The sequence below is a fragment of the Rhinichthys klamathensis genome, unplaced genomic scaffold (assembly GCF_029890125.1).
Source record: "Rhinichthys klamathensis goyatoka isolate OS25496 unplaced genomic scaffold, OSU_Roscu_1.1 h1tg000316l_1, whole genome shotgun sequence".
In the NCBI taxonomy this organism is placed as follows: Eukaryota; Metazoa; Chordata; class Actinopteri; order Cypriniformes; family Leuciscidae; genus Rhinichthys; species Rhinichthys klamathensis.
In genome coordinates, this window is record NW_026606833.1 from 24,067 (window position 1) to 39,338 (window position 15,272).

The following is a 15,272-nucleotide window of genomic DNA, read 5'->3' on the forward strand; positions in this document are numbered from 1 at the left end:
ATCCACTTGAGCATAGTTTGCATGCACTGTATATAACAAGCTATTTCTTTGTATCATACATAAAGGCCTTACAACATATATATATATATATATATATATATATATATATATATATATAGGGCAAATATAAGGAATTTTAATTTTAATTATGTTCCCATGTTAGACCAACAATATTCCAGCAGACAGAAAACAATTCCCATTGATGTTGTTAACATTTTAAAGGTTTGTGAGTTCCCAGCATGCATTGCAGCATAAATAAATGCACTTTCAGGTTTAGGACCATTTTATTCTTTTTTTCTTTTTTTCTCTTTTTTTTGAAGTTTCCATACTTTATTTTTGCTGTTGCTGTTGACCTCACTGCTACTTTTGTACTGTTACCCTGTACTTTTTTTTGTTACATTCGCTGTTGTCACAGTTATTTAGGTTTGTGGGTTACGTGTTGAGGTCTATGTGTGTGTGGCAAGACTAACGGAGTGAGGCTGGAGGTGTGATTGCTAATGACGCCAGTGAAGGATGAGAGAAGACCAGGCCTGGTCTTTATTTTGTGTTTTATTATGTTTTTATGCATCAGTCTTCCTTCACTGTAGTCAATCCTCCTTTCATCTATCCGGAGCTCCTCCATGGGACACGAGGCCAGTGTGGCGCGCAGGAGATGTTTATCAACACTCGCGCCACCGCTCCATTTCCACGGCTCTCGGCCCCCGCCCTGCTTGACTCTGTGAAATTACTGCAACACTTCCTTGCTTCACAATTTGCAGATAACACTTAAAGTCTAGTGTGACTTGAAAGAAACCTTAGAACAAGCCTTGACTGCAAATCCAACGTTTCATTGAGATACTATGATTCAGCTTAACAAATTGACAAATAATAACTCCATATAACAGTAAACAATTTAAATATGCTGAATCAATTCTGATTTTGACACTTCCCTTTCTTTTTTTCCTATTTTCCAGTTTATGTTTAAACAATAAGGGAGAAGGCAACTATCAGAAACTTTTATTATTTACTAAAACATATTTGCAGCAGTTTCAGGAAGCTCCGAAACTTCCTTAAATATATATTTACCACATGCAAAAAAAAATGGAAATAAGAAATGAAGAGAAATAAAAAAAAATATTTTTTTTTGTGTAATTTCATCTAAAAAAAAAAAAAAAAAAAAAAAAAAAAAAAACTAGAAAAAGAGACTAATCTAATGAAACATTCTGTATTATGTTGCAATCGCCAACAATTTTTGATAGACACATAAGGGATAAAAGCTCTAAAGTAATACATTTAATTATTGTCTTAAACATCTGACCTTACAAAACGAAATGTTGTTGTGTGTAGTTACGACTTTTAGCTCCTTAACTTTTAAGCATCTGAGAATTAGAATAAAGTTCTTCCTCTCCCTCCATCCATTTCTGGTTGGGTGTTTCAATCTGGTCATCTCCATCCTGAAGGGCCTCCCTTTGCTTCCCATCTCCTATCTTGTCCCTCTTGATCTCAGCGTAGTCTGTGTCTGTAGGTTCCATCTCTCCCTCTTCAGGCGGTCTGTTCTTTAGAAGGGAGTAGTCGATGCTGGCGTAGTCCACCTCTCCTGCTTGCATCTCGACTGCTTCACCGTCCTGTGCTCCATCTGTTGGTGCTGCTGTGTCTGTGGTCCCTCCATCAAGCTGTCCATGAAGAGGTGTCTGTTCATTGGTTCCACTCTGAGCTACATCTGTCTGAACTGTCTGATACATAAAGAACATATCCTTATTTTTATTTATTTATTTACATTAAAAGGTTAGTTCACCCAAAAATGAAACTTAATAATTAATACTTAATAATAACTAAAGTTCTAAAGAGATCGTAAATTTAAATATCCATATTGAGCGGTTTAGTCCAAAATTTCTGTAGAGACACGATCGCTTTATATACAGATTGAATTTAGGCTTTTATTCATATCTATCTATCTATCTATCTATCTATCTATCTATCTATCTATCTATCTATCTATCTATCTATCTATCTATCTATCTAATATCTATCTATCTATCTATCTATCTATCTATCTATCTATCTATCTGTAAACATTACATATAACATATTAATAATTTTTTCTAAATATTACAAGAAACTTTACTGCCGTACCATGAGTGCAGCAGGCGTAATGATATGACGCAGCACGGTTGACGCTGCTTCATATCATTACGCCTGCTGCACTCATGGTATGGCAGTAAAGTTTCTTGATTATTACGCAGGAATGAGAGTATAGCCATATCAGCCTAGAAAATCGTAACTTTACAATTTCCGTCGGTCTTAGTGCACGATGTAACTACAGAAGAGTCAAGTTTTAAATAGGAAAAATATCGAAACACTTTGGTCTTTTTTTTTTTTGAGAAATGCTAATGGTCTTGTCCACTCCAATGATGTATGCTAAGCTATGCTAAAAGTGGTACCGCCAGAACCGGAGATCGGCTGAATGGATTCAAAAACGGTAAACTCAACAGTTTAACTCTGGGGGAGTTGTAAAATTAGCCTATTTCCAAAAAAAGTGGAGTATCCCTTTAACCTGTTAACTGTCACCCCCCTTTTTTTGCATAGACATAAAAATCACTATCCAAACTTAAATGGTTGTAATTCAGGAATGCTTTGGAATATAGACCTATGGCTAGTCTTGTTTTAAAGAAGACATTTTCCAGATTATTGTAGAAGTCTAGAAATGATAAAAAATGAAACAGAAAAAAAGTTATATAAGTTTGAGTTTATGAAATTGTGTAATGTAAAAATATAATTATTAATATTTTATATAAAATATATATATTACAAAATATATTTTACTCTAAAACTGCAAGAAAATTAAAGACAAAAATCTGAACAAGTTGTATTCCAAATTTTAGGTTTATGAAAAAAATGAGCTTTCAGTAAGATTTTATTTGGGCGCAGTACCCAACTTTTTCACTAGACTCCATTACTGCCCATATAAGGGCGCCTCCATTTTAATATATGTTTTGAGTGATCTGAACCATGTATTTCCATAATTTTCATACAATTTATGAAGTAGACATCCTATTCAGAAGTAGTATGGGTGGTTTGGCAGTATTTGATTTGAATTCAACCTCTAATAAATGCATAAAAAGACTACGTTATAGCGTTATAGCTCGCAGCCAATCAGAAATCGAGAATCCATACATTTTTCTTTATATTTAAAACATTTTCAGACCTTTTTTTCTCATAAAATGTAATTGGTGTTATCTTTTGAACTCATGGCATGAAAACAAACTGAGGTTTCTACCAATCTTTCATGATTTTTCGTGTTTATTGTTATTTCAAAATAAATGCCTATAATACGCCTAATGAATATGAAATATTCTTGTTGCAAATTGATAAATTACTGCTCCTCTGTAATTTGTTTTAGATAACAAATATGAAAACTAGAGATGTTAAGCTTTCAAATGATATATAGTTTGGCAATATTACTTTAGGTTTTTACTAAGATATTATTGTTTTAAACATGCAATGGCAAAGAAACATCATGGCTAGTGATTTTTTCTGTGCACCACTAAAATGTCTATCTGGTGATGTCACCTCAGAGGTTTCTGTCAAAGCCTATGTATTTTTTGGATATTATCATGTTTGAATGATGCAAAACAAAAATATATATATATTTTTAATCTTAATAATTACATTATACTTCTACACAGACGTTTCTGAGCCCCATCATTGTCTTGAGGTGGCAGATTTTGAAGATTGAGTTTGAGATTGAGATTCAGTTTAAAAATTGTTTTGCACAAAGCGATAGCGATAAGACTTGGACTATTTTTGAAGTAATTGCATGTTTTTACATGAGTAACAGAAAATCATTAACATGAGTTTAAGTAAATGATGACACAATTTCCATTTGATAAAAGTTGAGTAGGTAATGCAATCCACTAGAGGCATTAAGGTTGCGAAAGTGATGTTTCCATTTCAACTTCTGTTTCAACAAAATATTTGGATCTGTCTTACCTCCAAATTGATGTCAGTGTCCGGATTTTCTGTCAGCACTTTGTGTCTTTTGCCTCTGTTAAGAAAAGATATTTAGGGAATAAGACTCGAGATTTAAAGCTGACAGTGCAAAGTGTTCTAAACGCTATACATAACAAGGACAAATGACGTTTGATGGACTTTTAGGCAGCTTTTAGGAAAAGAAGTAAATGGCGGGCCTACCTGTGGCAAGACACCCAACAACACAAAATCATTGAGAAGATGATTGCTGAACATGCCATTCCTGCCACAAATGTGACTATCGTTGAGATGTCCAATTTCTTCAATAAACCTTCTATACCTTAAATGTAAAAACACAGAATTGTTACTAATTTAAGAAAATGTCCAATGTTCTGAAGCGAGAGTAACATGTTCCTGAAATCCTAAACTTAACCCACACCCTAAACCTACTGCTAAAATTTGATTGATTGAGAGGAATAATGTTCAAGGACCAGAAAAGTTGTCAATCCAGGAACATTGGCTAATTGGCTAAATCATAATCGCCCTGAAATAAACATACAGTGTCTAAAGTGCGTAAACTGCTGAGTATTACCTGTAGGCTTTTCGGTGGAATTAACCAGATCGTCTTTGCCAAGCAAGTTTTCAACTCCGGGAGTGAAGGACTCGTTTATTTTCAATTTATGTGTGTCACCTAGCATGGGATAAATGTTTGATGTTATAATTAGTAAAGACATATATTCAGACTTTAGGGCTGTCCCCTGCAAACACGCCATGAACTTTCCTAGATGTGTCACAACTCAGTATTTCAACAGTTGCTGACATGTTGTCAATTTCGTAATTTGTAATGTTGCAAGTCTGTGATATTGTTAGGTTACAAACATTTCATGTGGAATCTGGTTCTACTTACGAATGACATTGATAGTGATGGATGCATTCAAAGTCTCCTTCATATAAGTCATCTCACAGACATATATCCCAGCATGCTCCTTTCTCACATTGGTAATCATGAGATTTTCTGCAGACGTGTGGTTCCTGATATTATCTGCAGTTTCATTGAAACTCCATACAGGATCAGAGGACGGTGGGTGACTCTCAACAGTGCAGTTCAGGCGGAGAGTGTCACCTTCCATTACTTTGTCATCGCCCAGAATTTGAAGAGTCTGTACATCTGAAAAAGAGCAACTGATTTGGTTTTGACACCATATTGACACAGTATGCAAGAAAACCATCATTTTAGTTCTACTCATTGATCAATGGTAGAAGAAGGTAGATCTCAGCAGTGAAGCCTACGCTCTTCTGAACTGAATTTCAGAATTTTTGTTTTTAGCAATTGTCAAAGAAACATGCCTTTTCAAGAAGTTTGGTTACATATGTATAGTACTTGCACTCACACATTACTTCTAGGGTCCTACTGGTACTGATGGTTTTGTTTCCATAGCTCACGTCACATCCTACAGTGGAATTGTGCATTTTGGAGGTTGGAGTCAAGGGCAAAGTTGAGAGGTAAAGGTTTCTGGAGGGGATCAAAGTGATGTTGTCATACTCGAGATTGGTGATATTTTCTCCTGTCTTGATCCACCATGTTATTTCAGGTGGAGTTTCGGGGCAAGGAAAAGGAGCTGAACATGTCAGATTGGCTTCCACTCCTTCGCTGAGAGGAGGAATATTCATTATAGGCTCGTCTGCAAAGAGAGGTACACAACATAATGTAGACATTGCAGATTTCCAAAGTGTAAATTATTGAGTCATTCTTTGAGGACAGATCCAGATCAAATGCATATTTTACTAAGATGAAAAGAAAAAGCAGTGTGATTAGCAGAGCACAGCCACATGTTTAAGTTTTTTTATTTAAGAGATCATGTCCAACATAGTTCCTCTGCTGAGATTATGAAATCATAACATCAGAAAGTGTGCAGTGAGCTGAACATCCCTCTGAAACAACTGAGAACTGAAAGAGAACATCAGACTAGAGAGAAAGCCAGGACCTTTGGAACTTTGCCAAACACAAGCAAGCATTACCTTGAATTATGATTTTAACTGTGGATTTATACGTCATTTTATGTGAAAGCTGCCCCTCCACTCTGAATGCATATTCATTTTCATCTTCTGCTTGTATGTCTTTCATGATGATGCTGCAGTTGTTTTTGGTCAGATCAGGTTCAAGCATCTTAATCCGGTCTGTGTGAGTTTTGAGGTTTTTTTTTTGTGTATTCACTTTCCCCTTGAAAATACTTGAAATTACAATTTTACATTGACTATTTTTATGACACACTCTCCACTGAACAGTATCAATAGGTTTCGCTTCATTTGGATAGGTGAAGGTACATGAAATCAGAGCACATAATCCTGGAACTGCAATCATTTCTGGTGGATTGAATGTGATACTCCAGTCCTCATTTCCATGGCCTTGAATAACAGAAGAATGTGATGAAATGCTGACACAGGACATCTCATATTTTAAAATAATAGTTGCCTGTTCATGCTCAATACATGTGCAAGAAGCTACATAAACTTCACATGTACTGTACATTGTTTAAAATGTACATCATACACACTTAGTGATGGTTGAGGTGTGTGAAGTGTAGAAGTTTTATCAAAAAAGAAAATCAAATTGAATACACATTTAAACTTAAATGTAACTGTAAAACATGTAATACATACCTGTACACAAAATATTTAATACTAACATGGAGAGGATTGTACAGCTTGAACTGATCTGCATTTTAAACGTGCATTCCAGAGATCTGCGCACAACAAAAGAAACATTAACTTGAACATTAATATAAATGCTTTGCATTCGAATTTCCAATATATTATTCAATATTTGAATGCAAATACTTTGGCAGTGCATATATAAAATATGTGTCATGGCAGTAAAGAAAACTGCATTTCAAATTAAAATGTACAGCATTAAAAAAGTGACCTTACCGCTTCAAGTCAAACCGTTCACAGTGTTCTCAGAAGTTTTAGTTGTAAAACTGCAGAAGCAGCACACAAGTGTATAAGCTGCATCCTTCCTCTAGTGGAGCACTTCCTCATTGAACTGACTTGCACAAATAAGGGATTGTTGTGCATGACAAGCATGAATATGGAAAGAAATAGCATAATTCAGTAAAACACATACAATAAAAAATAAAACAAAATGCAAACAAAAAGTACCCCGAGGGGGTAGACAGTACGACTAGTGATGTTACGTCTGACACCGACGCTCCGAAGCTTGCTTCAAACTCGAACGGTCCTTGCAATGAACCACTGCTTCGGAGCTTGTATCATTACGTCACTAGTCACGTGAAAAGGACTTCACGAGTTCGCACTTACAAACAAGTCAGATAGAATAAATGCGTATTTGGCGTGCTGTCCGAGGAGAGGGCTCCGGGTTAGGTATTCGGCCCAAACCCAGAGTACTCCCCCCGTATGCCTGGCTGTGAAAGAATAAGCCAAGAGTGAGGAGTCGGGGTGGTGGAGGGATGCTGAAACTGTCAAGGAATGTTAGGTGAGTCGACAGAGTGAATATATATATATGCTTCCTCTCGTGCTGATGGGATAGACATGATAATTGTTTGATGACAAGTTGATTGCAATGATTGTTTGAACGTGCTCCTCTCGAACTTTGTTTATAAAACATCATGGTTCAGTCCTGTAGTGAACCACCTGACTGCTTTGACAGCCCAATCCAGTGTTGACAGGTTTGAAACCTGGCGGCTGTATTTCTTATAAAAGTGAAGCCAAACCATGGCAGCACCGTGGGTTGTAGTAGTCGGTGTTTGGATTGGCGTTATTGTTGAGGAGAGTGGATTGAGTTTATTTCAGTGTTGTGATGGAGCCAGCGAGAAAGAGAAGTCGTTAAGTTTGGGAACACTTTAAACTTATTTCCCCGAATAAGGTTAGTTCTTTGACATTTCTGCATACAAATATTTTTACATATGTAGTGAATGATATGGAGAAAGACAGAAACTTCAAAAACCCTCTGCTACATTATACAAGTACAACCAGTTACACAAGCACATCCTTTTCAACATACAAAAATATCAGTCCCACCAGTTAACAAGTTATAGAGTTCTGCTTCCCACAGCTAAACAAGATAAAGCTTTCACACATGAAACTGCCCTGCTAAAAAAAACTATAGAAACCATTACAGAAATTCTATTGGATTTAATGGTTTTCATGGTAATTTTATTGGTTGTAATGGGAATTGTAGTGGTCTCTGTGGGTCTCTACTGATATGTGTTGGGTTCTGTTGGTGGGGACATTAAATCCTAATGGAATATGTCCCAAACACACTACAAAAAATAATTATGTAGTGGTTTAAATGGTAAAAGCCAATGGTTCCTATTGGTATTTTAATAGAAACCATTAGAATTTCTGTGATGGTATATCCCTTTTTTTTTTTTTTTTTTTTTTTTTTTTTGTCTCTCTTGTTATATTCTTCATATTGACTATGTTTCATATTATATGTTTCATAACTGCTGCCGAGCTTTTCATGCTTAAAGAAAACTTGTGGACTATGGAAACGTGGACTACTGAATTTCTTCACTGTCACTGCTGGGAAATACCCCCCTTTTTTTTTTTTTTTTTTTTTTTTTTTTTTTAAGCTGTAGGGGGGAGGGGATGGGATGGGAAGATGATTGTAATTGTTACTGTTAAAAACCCAAAAAAAAAAAAAAAAAAAAAAAAAAAAAAAAAGATTTTCTGTGATGATTTCCAACTTTTTTTAAGCTGGTCTGATCTTCTGTCCTTGTCTAAAGAAATAATTACACACACACACATCATGCTTAATGTTGTATTATCAAGGTGAACACGTGGAATTAATCAGTCTCTGTAAAATTCACCTACATAAATGAGTTTCACAACACTAACACTGTTTCAGCTTTGATCGCCTCTGTAAACACGTAATAAACGGGGCGTTAACATATAAGGCTATTGCATTTTATGGTTGTCAGCTTTGTTGCATTGCATTTACTTCAGCAGGAGATGGTGCTGCAATTTCTATCTGAATGAAGCTTCGAGAAATGAACCATTTTCGACACAGTTGTATCAGAAAGCAATGCTTCGAAACGCTTCATTTGGCCATCACTAAGTACGACGAGACTAGACAAGGTGAGACTCAAGTAAGCTCTGACTAGAAACACTGTCAAACAAACAATGTAGCACACAGAAAGTATATAACAAACTGACAAACCATGAGGGCAAAATAACACATATAAATGGAGCTGAGAAGAAGAGGAACAGGTGAAAACAATCAGACAAACGAGGACTAGACAAGAGGGCGTGGTAGGCTACTGGGAAACAAGGAGGCAGGAACAGAGGAGCACATGGCAAACAAACTAAGACAGAGCCATATGTTCAAGCACAACACAAACTTAGAGACATGAAACAAAGACAACACAGACAAAGCTGCCAGGGCAGAACCCTGACAGATTCAAATGTTTCTTTAGCCAACGAATTTGTTTTTAGATTTGGAAGAGATTTTGGCCATGGAAATGGAAGAAAAAATATATTTTACTATAAGGCTTCCAGTAAAGCCAAGAGACCACATTTATTAAATTAATTCATAATGTCCACACGTTCATTCTTAATCTTATACTAGGCCTAAAATTTTACTCACATTTTTCCAAAAAAACAAAAAAAAAACTCCACACAAATTTCCATGTTCTACACAGTTTCTCATATGTATGGATACACCTGGGGGGTAAACAATTTGCTTTAGTTCTACAAAAATCCTTTACAGAAAGGATGAAATGATGAATTTGAACACTTTGAAGTAATTCAAGTTTAATTGTAAAAAAAAGTACACCGGAACAAGAAGAAAACAATATGGAATGACAAAACTATTCAATTCATAATTTTCATATTGTATAATACAATATACTGTACATTTATAAATGTATAAGAATTTTTAATACAGACAAAAATAAGCTTAGATAGGATGAAGTTTCTGTACTGTATTTGTAAAAGTAGCCTATATTAAATATAGTCTAAATTATATAAACATAACAAATGAAATAGCAGTAACCTCCAGATATTTTACAATTTTAGATTAAGCTAAATCCAACATAATGGTAATTTAAGGACCTCCCTATGAGCTTTTTTAATAATAAACTTCACTCTTTCTGATGTCCTTGTTGGTCATAAAAAACCTCCAGTATAACTTCAGTGTCTGTGTTTGTGGCCACCACTTCATGTATCTTGTCTCCGCTGGAAAACATATTCAGGGAATAAGACAAGCAAATGGAGTAAAATATACTGATTATCATGACTGTGGACAACAGTGTTCACATACTTTCACATCAACCAGAATCCCATCTCAATAAATCACTCAGAACACCTTCAAGTAAATAGTATAAGATATGCACAAGGCGCAACAAAATGTAGACATTTTAAGCATTTTCGTACCTTTGCCAAGACTCGTGACAGCACAAAACCACAGAGAAGATGACTGCTGAAACTGATATTCCAGACAGAAATGCTATTATCATTCTAATGTCCACTTGCACTTGAAAAGCTTCTTTACCTTGAATTTAAGAACACAAATTGTTATAGTCTTGAATTTCTTATATTTGTCTTGTGCCAAAATTATCAAAAAACGTCCAGGAAAAAAAAGAAAAAAAATGTCCATTAGGACGCACTAGGGTTAACCGGTGTCTAAAGTGCGTAAACTGCTCAGTATTACCTGTAGGTTTTTCGGTGGAATTAACCAGATCGTCTTTGCCAAGCAAGTTTTCAATTTTCAATTTATTTGTGTCACCTAGCATGGGATAAATGTTTGATGTTATAATTAGTAAAGACATAGCCTATATTCAGACTTTAGGGCTGTCCCCTGCAAACACGCCATGAACTTTCCTAGATGTGTCACAATTCAGTATTTCAACAGTTGCTGACATGTTGTCAATTTCGTAATTTGTAATGTTGCAAGTCTGTGATATTGTTAGGTTACAAACATTTCATGTGGAATCTGGTTCTACTTACGAATTACATTGATAGTGATGGATGCATTCAAAGTCTCCTTCATATAAGTCATCTCACAGACATATATCCCAGCATGCTCCTTTCTCACATTGGTAATCATGAGATTTTCTGCAGACGTGTGGTTCCTGATATTATCTGCAGTTTCATTGAAACTCCATACAGGATCAGAGGACGGTGGGTGACTCTCAACAGTGCAGTTCAGGCGGAGAGTGTCACCTTCCATTACTTTGTCATCGCCCAGAATTTGAAGAGTCTGTACATCTGAAAAAGAGCAACTGCTTTGGTTTTGACACCATATTGACACAGTATGCAAGAAATCCATCATTTTAGTTCTACTCATTGATCAATGGTAGAAGAAGGTAGATCTCAGCAGTGAAGCCTACGCTCTTCTGAACTGAATTTCAGAATTTTTGTTTTTAGCAATTGTCAAAGAAACATGCCTTTTCAAGAAGTTTGGTTAAATATGTATTGTACCAACGCATTCTCATCCCAAAGCGTAATATATTGACTCTTTTGCCAAAGCGTCTATATCCAACGCATATGGCACCCTTTAGCGTCAGTATAACACGCTTTGGTTTTGGGTAGGTTTAGGTCTGGGGTAGTGTTAGGGTTAGGGTTAGGGTAGTGTTAGGGTTAGACCACTAGGAGGCGCCATATATCTGCGTCTCATATGACGCTAAAGGGTGCCATGTGCGTTGGATATAGACGCTTTGGCAAAAGAGTCAGTATATTACGCCTTGGGATGAGAACGGGCTCATTGTACTTGTACTCACACATTACTTCTAGGGTCCTACTGGTACTGATGGTTTTGTTTCCATAGCTCACGTCACATCCTACAGTGGCATTGTGCATTTTAGAGGTTGGAGTCAAGGGCAAAGTTGAGAGGTAAAGGCTTCTGGAGGGGATCAAAGTGATGTTGTCATTCTCGAGATTGGTGATATTTTCTCCTGTCTTGATCCACCATGTTATTTCAGGTGGAGTTTCGGGGCAAGGAAAAGGAGCTGAACATGTCAGACTGGCTTTCACTCCTTCGCTGAGAGGAGGAATATTCATTATAGGCTCGTCTGCAAAGAGAGATACACAACATAATGTAGACATTGCAGATTTCCAAAGTGTAAATAATTGAGTCATTCTTTGAGGACAGATTCAGATCAAATGCATATTTTACTAAGATGAAAAGAAAAAGTAGTGTGATTAGCAGAGCACAGCCACATGTTTAAGTTTCTTTATTTAAGAGATCATGTCCAACATAGTTCCTCTGCTGAGATTATGAAATCATAACATCAGAAAGTGTGCAGTGAGCTGAACATCCCTCTGAAACAACTGAGAACTGAAAGAGAACATCAGACTAGAGAGAAAGCCAGGACCTTTGGAACTTTGCCAAACACAAGCAAGCATTACCTTGAATTATGATTTTAACTGTGGATTTATACGTCATTTTATGTGAAAGCTGCCCCTCCACTCTGAATGCATATTCATTTTCATCTTCTGCTTGTATGTCTTTCATGATGATGCTGCAGTTGTTTTTGGTCAGATCAGGTTCAAGCATCTTAATCCGGTCTGTGTGAGTTTTTTTTTTTTGTGTATTCACTTTCCCCTTGAAAATACTTGAAATTACAATTTTACATTGACTATTTTTATGACACACTCTCCACTGAACAGTATCAATAGGTTTCGCTTCATTTGGATAGGTGAAGGTACATGAAATCAGAGCACATAATCCTGGAACTGCAATCATTTCTGGTGGATTGAATGTGATACTCCAGTCCTCATTTCCATGGCCTTGAATAACAGAAGAATGTGATGAAATGCTGACACAGGACATCTCATATTTTAAAATAATAGTTGCCTGTTCATGCTCAATACATGTGCAAGAAGCTACATAAACTTCACATGTACTGTACATTGTTTAAAATGTACATCATACACACTTAGTGATGGTTGAGGTGTGTGAAGTGTAGAAGTTTTATCAAAAAAGAAAATCAAATTGAATACACATTTAAACTTAAATGTAACTGTAAAACATGTAATACATACCTGTACACAAAATATTTAATACTAACATGGAGAGGATTGTACAGCTTGAACTGATCTGCATTTTAAACGTGCATTCCAGAGATCTGCGCACAACAAAAGAAACATTAACTTGAACATTAATATAAATGCTATGCATTCGAATTTCCAATATATTATTCAATATTTGAATGCAAATACTTTGGCAGTGCATATATAAAATATGTGTCATGGCAGTAAAGAAAACTGCATTTCAAATTAAAATGTACAGCATTAAAAAAGTGACCTTACCGCTTCAAGTCAAACCGTTCACAGTGTTCTCAGAAGTTTTAGTTGTAAAACTGCAGAAGCAGCACACAAGTGTATAAGCTGCATCCTTCCTCTAGTGGAGCACTTCCTCATTGAACTGACTTGCACAAATAAGGGATTGTTGTGCATGATAAGCATGAATATGGAAAGAAATAGCATAATTCAGTAAAACACATACAATAAAAAATAAAACAAAATGCAAACAAAAAGTACCCCGAGGGGGTAGACAGTACGACTAGTGATGTTACGTCTGACACCGACGCTCCGAAGCTTGCTTCAAACTCGAACGGTCCTTGCAATGAACCATTGCTTCGGAGCTTGTATCATTACGTCACTAGTCACGTGAAAAGGACTTCACGAGTTCGCACTTACAAACAAGTCAGATAGAATAAATGCGTATTTGGCGTGCTGTCCGAGGAGAGGGCTCCGGGTTAGGTATTCGGCCCAAACCCAGAGTACTCCCCCCGTATGCCTGGCTGTGAAAGAATAAGCCAAGAGTGAGGAGTCGGGGTGGTGGAGGGATGCTGAAACTGTCAAGGAATGTTAGGTGAGTCGACAGAGTGAATATATATATATGCTTCCTCTCGTGCTGATGGGATAGACATGATAATTGTTTGATGACAAGTTGATTGCAATGATTGTTTGAACGTGCTCCTCTCGAACTTTGTTTATAAAACATCATGGTTCAGTCCTGTAGTGAACCACCTGACTGCTTTGACAGCCCAATCCAGTGTTGACAGGTTTGAAACCTGGCGGCTGTATTTCTTATAAAAGTGAAGCCAAACCATGGCAGCACCGTGGGTTGTAGTAGTCGGTGTTTGGATTGGCGTTATTGTTGAGGAGAGTGGATTGAGTTTATTTCAGTGTTGTGATGGAGCCAGCGAGAAAGAGAAGTCGTTAAGTTTGGGAACACTTTAAACTTATTTCCCCGAATAAGGTTAGTTCTTTGACATTTCTGCATACAAATATTTTTACATATGTAGTGAATGATATGGAGAAAGACAGAAACTTCAAAAACCCTCTGCTACATTATACAAGTACAACCAGTTACACAAGCACATCCTTTTCAACATACAAAAATATCAGTCCCACCAGTTAACAAGTTATAGAGTTCTGCTTCCCACAGCTAAACAAGATAAAGCTTTCACACATGAAACTGCCCTGCTAAAAAAAACTATAGAAACCATTACAGAAATTCTATTGGATTTAATGGTTTTCATGGTAATTTTATTGGTTGTAATGGGAATTGTAGTGGTCTCTGTGGGTCTCTACTGATATGTGTTGGGTTCTGTTGGTGGGGACATTAAATCCTAATGGAATATGTCCCAAACACACTACAAAAAATAATTATGTAGTGGTTTAAATGGTAAAAGCCAATGGTTCCTATTGGTATTTTAATAGAAACCATTAGAATTTCTGTGATGGTATATCCCTTTTTTTTTTTTTTTTTTTTTTTTTTTTTGTCTCTCTTGTTATATTCTTCATATTGACTATGTTTCATATTATATGTTTCATAACTGCTGCCGAGCTTTTCATGCTTAAAGAAAACTTGTGGACTATGGAAACGTGGACTACTGAATTTCTTCACTGTCACTGCTGGGAAATACCCCCCTTTTTTTTTTTTTTTTTTTTTTTTTTTTTTTAAGCTGTAGGGGGGAGGGGATGGGATGGGAAGATGATTGTAATTGTTACTGTTAAAAACCCAAAAAAAAAGAAAAAAAAAAAAAAAAAAAAAAAAGATTTTCTGTGATGATTTCCAACTTTTTTTAAGCTGGTCTGATCTTCTGTCCTTGTCTAAAGAAATAATTACACACACACACATCATGCTTAATGTTGTATTATCAAGGTGAACACGTGGAATTAATCAGTCTCTGTAAAATTCACCTACATAAATGAGTTTCACAACACTAACACTGTTTCAGCTTTGATCGCCTCTGTAAACACGTAATAAACGGGGCGTTAACATATAAGGCTATTGCATTTTATGGTTGTCAGCTTTGTTGCATTGCATTTACTTCAGCAGGAGATGGTGCTGC

General features: G+C 36.2%; 1 protein-coding gene and 1 long non-coding RNA gene across 2 annotated transcripts; both read right to left on the reverse strand.

Moving 5' to 3' along the window:
* Positions 1-1,282: 1,282 nt before the first annotated feature.
* On the reverse strand, positions 1,283-13,303 carry si:dkey-24p1.7 (sialic acid-binding Ig-like lectin 16). The gene is made up of 10 exons (XM_056271337.1): positions 13,219-13,303; positions 12,952-13,034; positions 12,316-12,696; positions 11,688-11,978; positions 10,915-11,175; positions 4,856-5,116; positions 4,541-4,639; positions 4,171-4,288; positions 3,970-4,024; positions 1,283-1,712 (listed from the first exon to the last, which is right to left on the reverse strand). Exons 2-10 carry the CDS (start codon positions 13,010-13,012, stop codon positions 1,344-1,346), a joined length of 1,896 nt encoding a protein of 631 aa, XP_056127312.1. The 5' UTR covers positions 13,013-13,034; positions 13,219-13,303; the 3' UTR covers positions 1,283-1,343.
* On the reverse strand, positions 6,203-7,002 carry LOC130105353 (uncharacterized). Its single transcript, XR_008809585.1, has 3 exons — positions 6,877-7,002; positions 6,610-6,692; positions 6,203-6,354 (listed from the first exon to the last, which is right to left on the reverse strand). It is a non-coding gene; the product is annotated as an uncharacterized LOC130105353 (long non-coding RNA).
* Positions 13,304-15,272: the final 1,969 nt, after the last annotated feature.

What these genes read in the sequence shown, in the direction of transcription:
- si:dkey-24p1.7 (XM_056271337.1), bottom strand. Translation starts at nt 13,012, where the DNA reads ATGCAGATCAGTTCAAGCTGTACAATCCTCTCCATGTTAGTATTAAAT. An exon ending in ATTAAATATTTTGTGTACAG is followed by an intron (nt 12,697 to 12,951) that starts GTATGTATTACA and finishes CTGTTATTCAAG; the next exon opens with GCCATGGAAATGAGGACTGG. An exon ending in TTCCACCGAAAAGCCTACAG is followed by an intron (nt 4,289 to 4,540) that starts GTAATACTCAGC and finishes TTTACATTTAAG; the next exon opens with GTATAGAAGGTTTATTGAAG.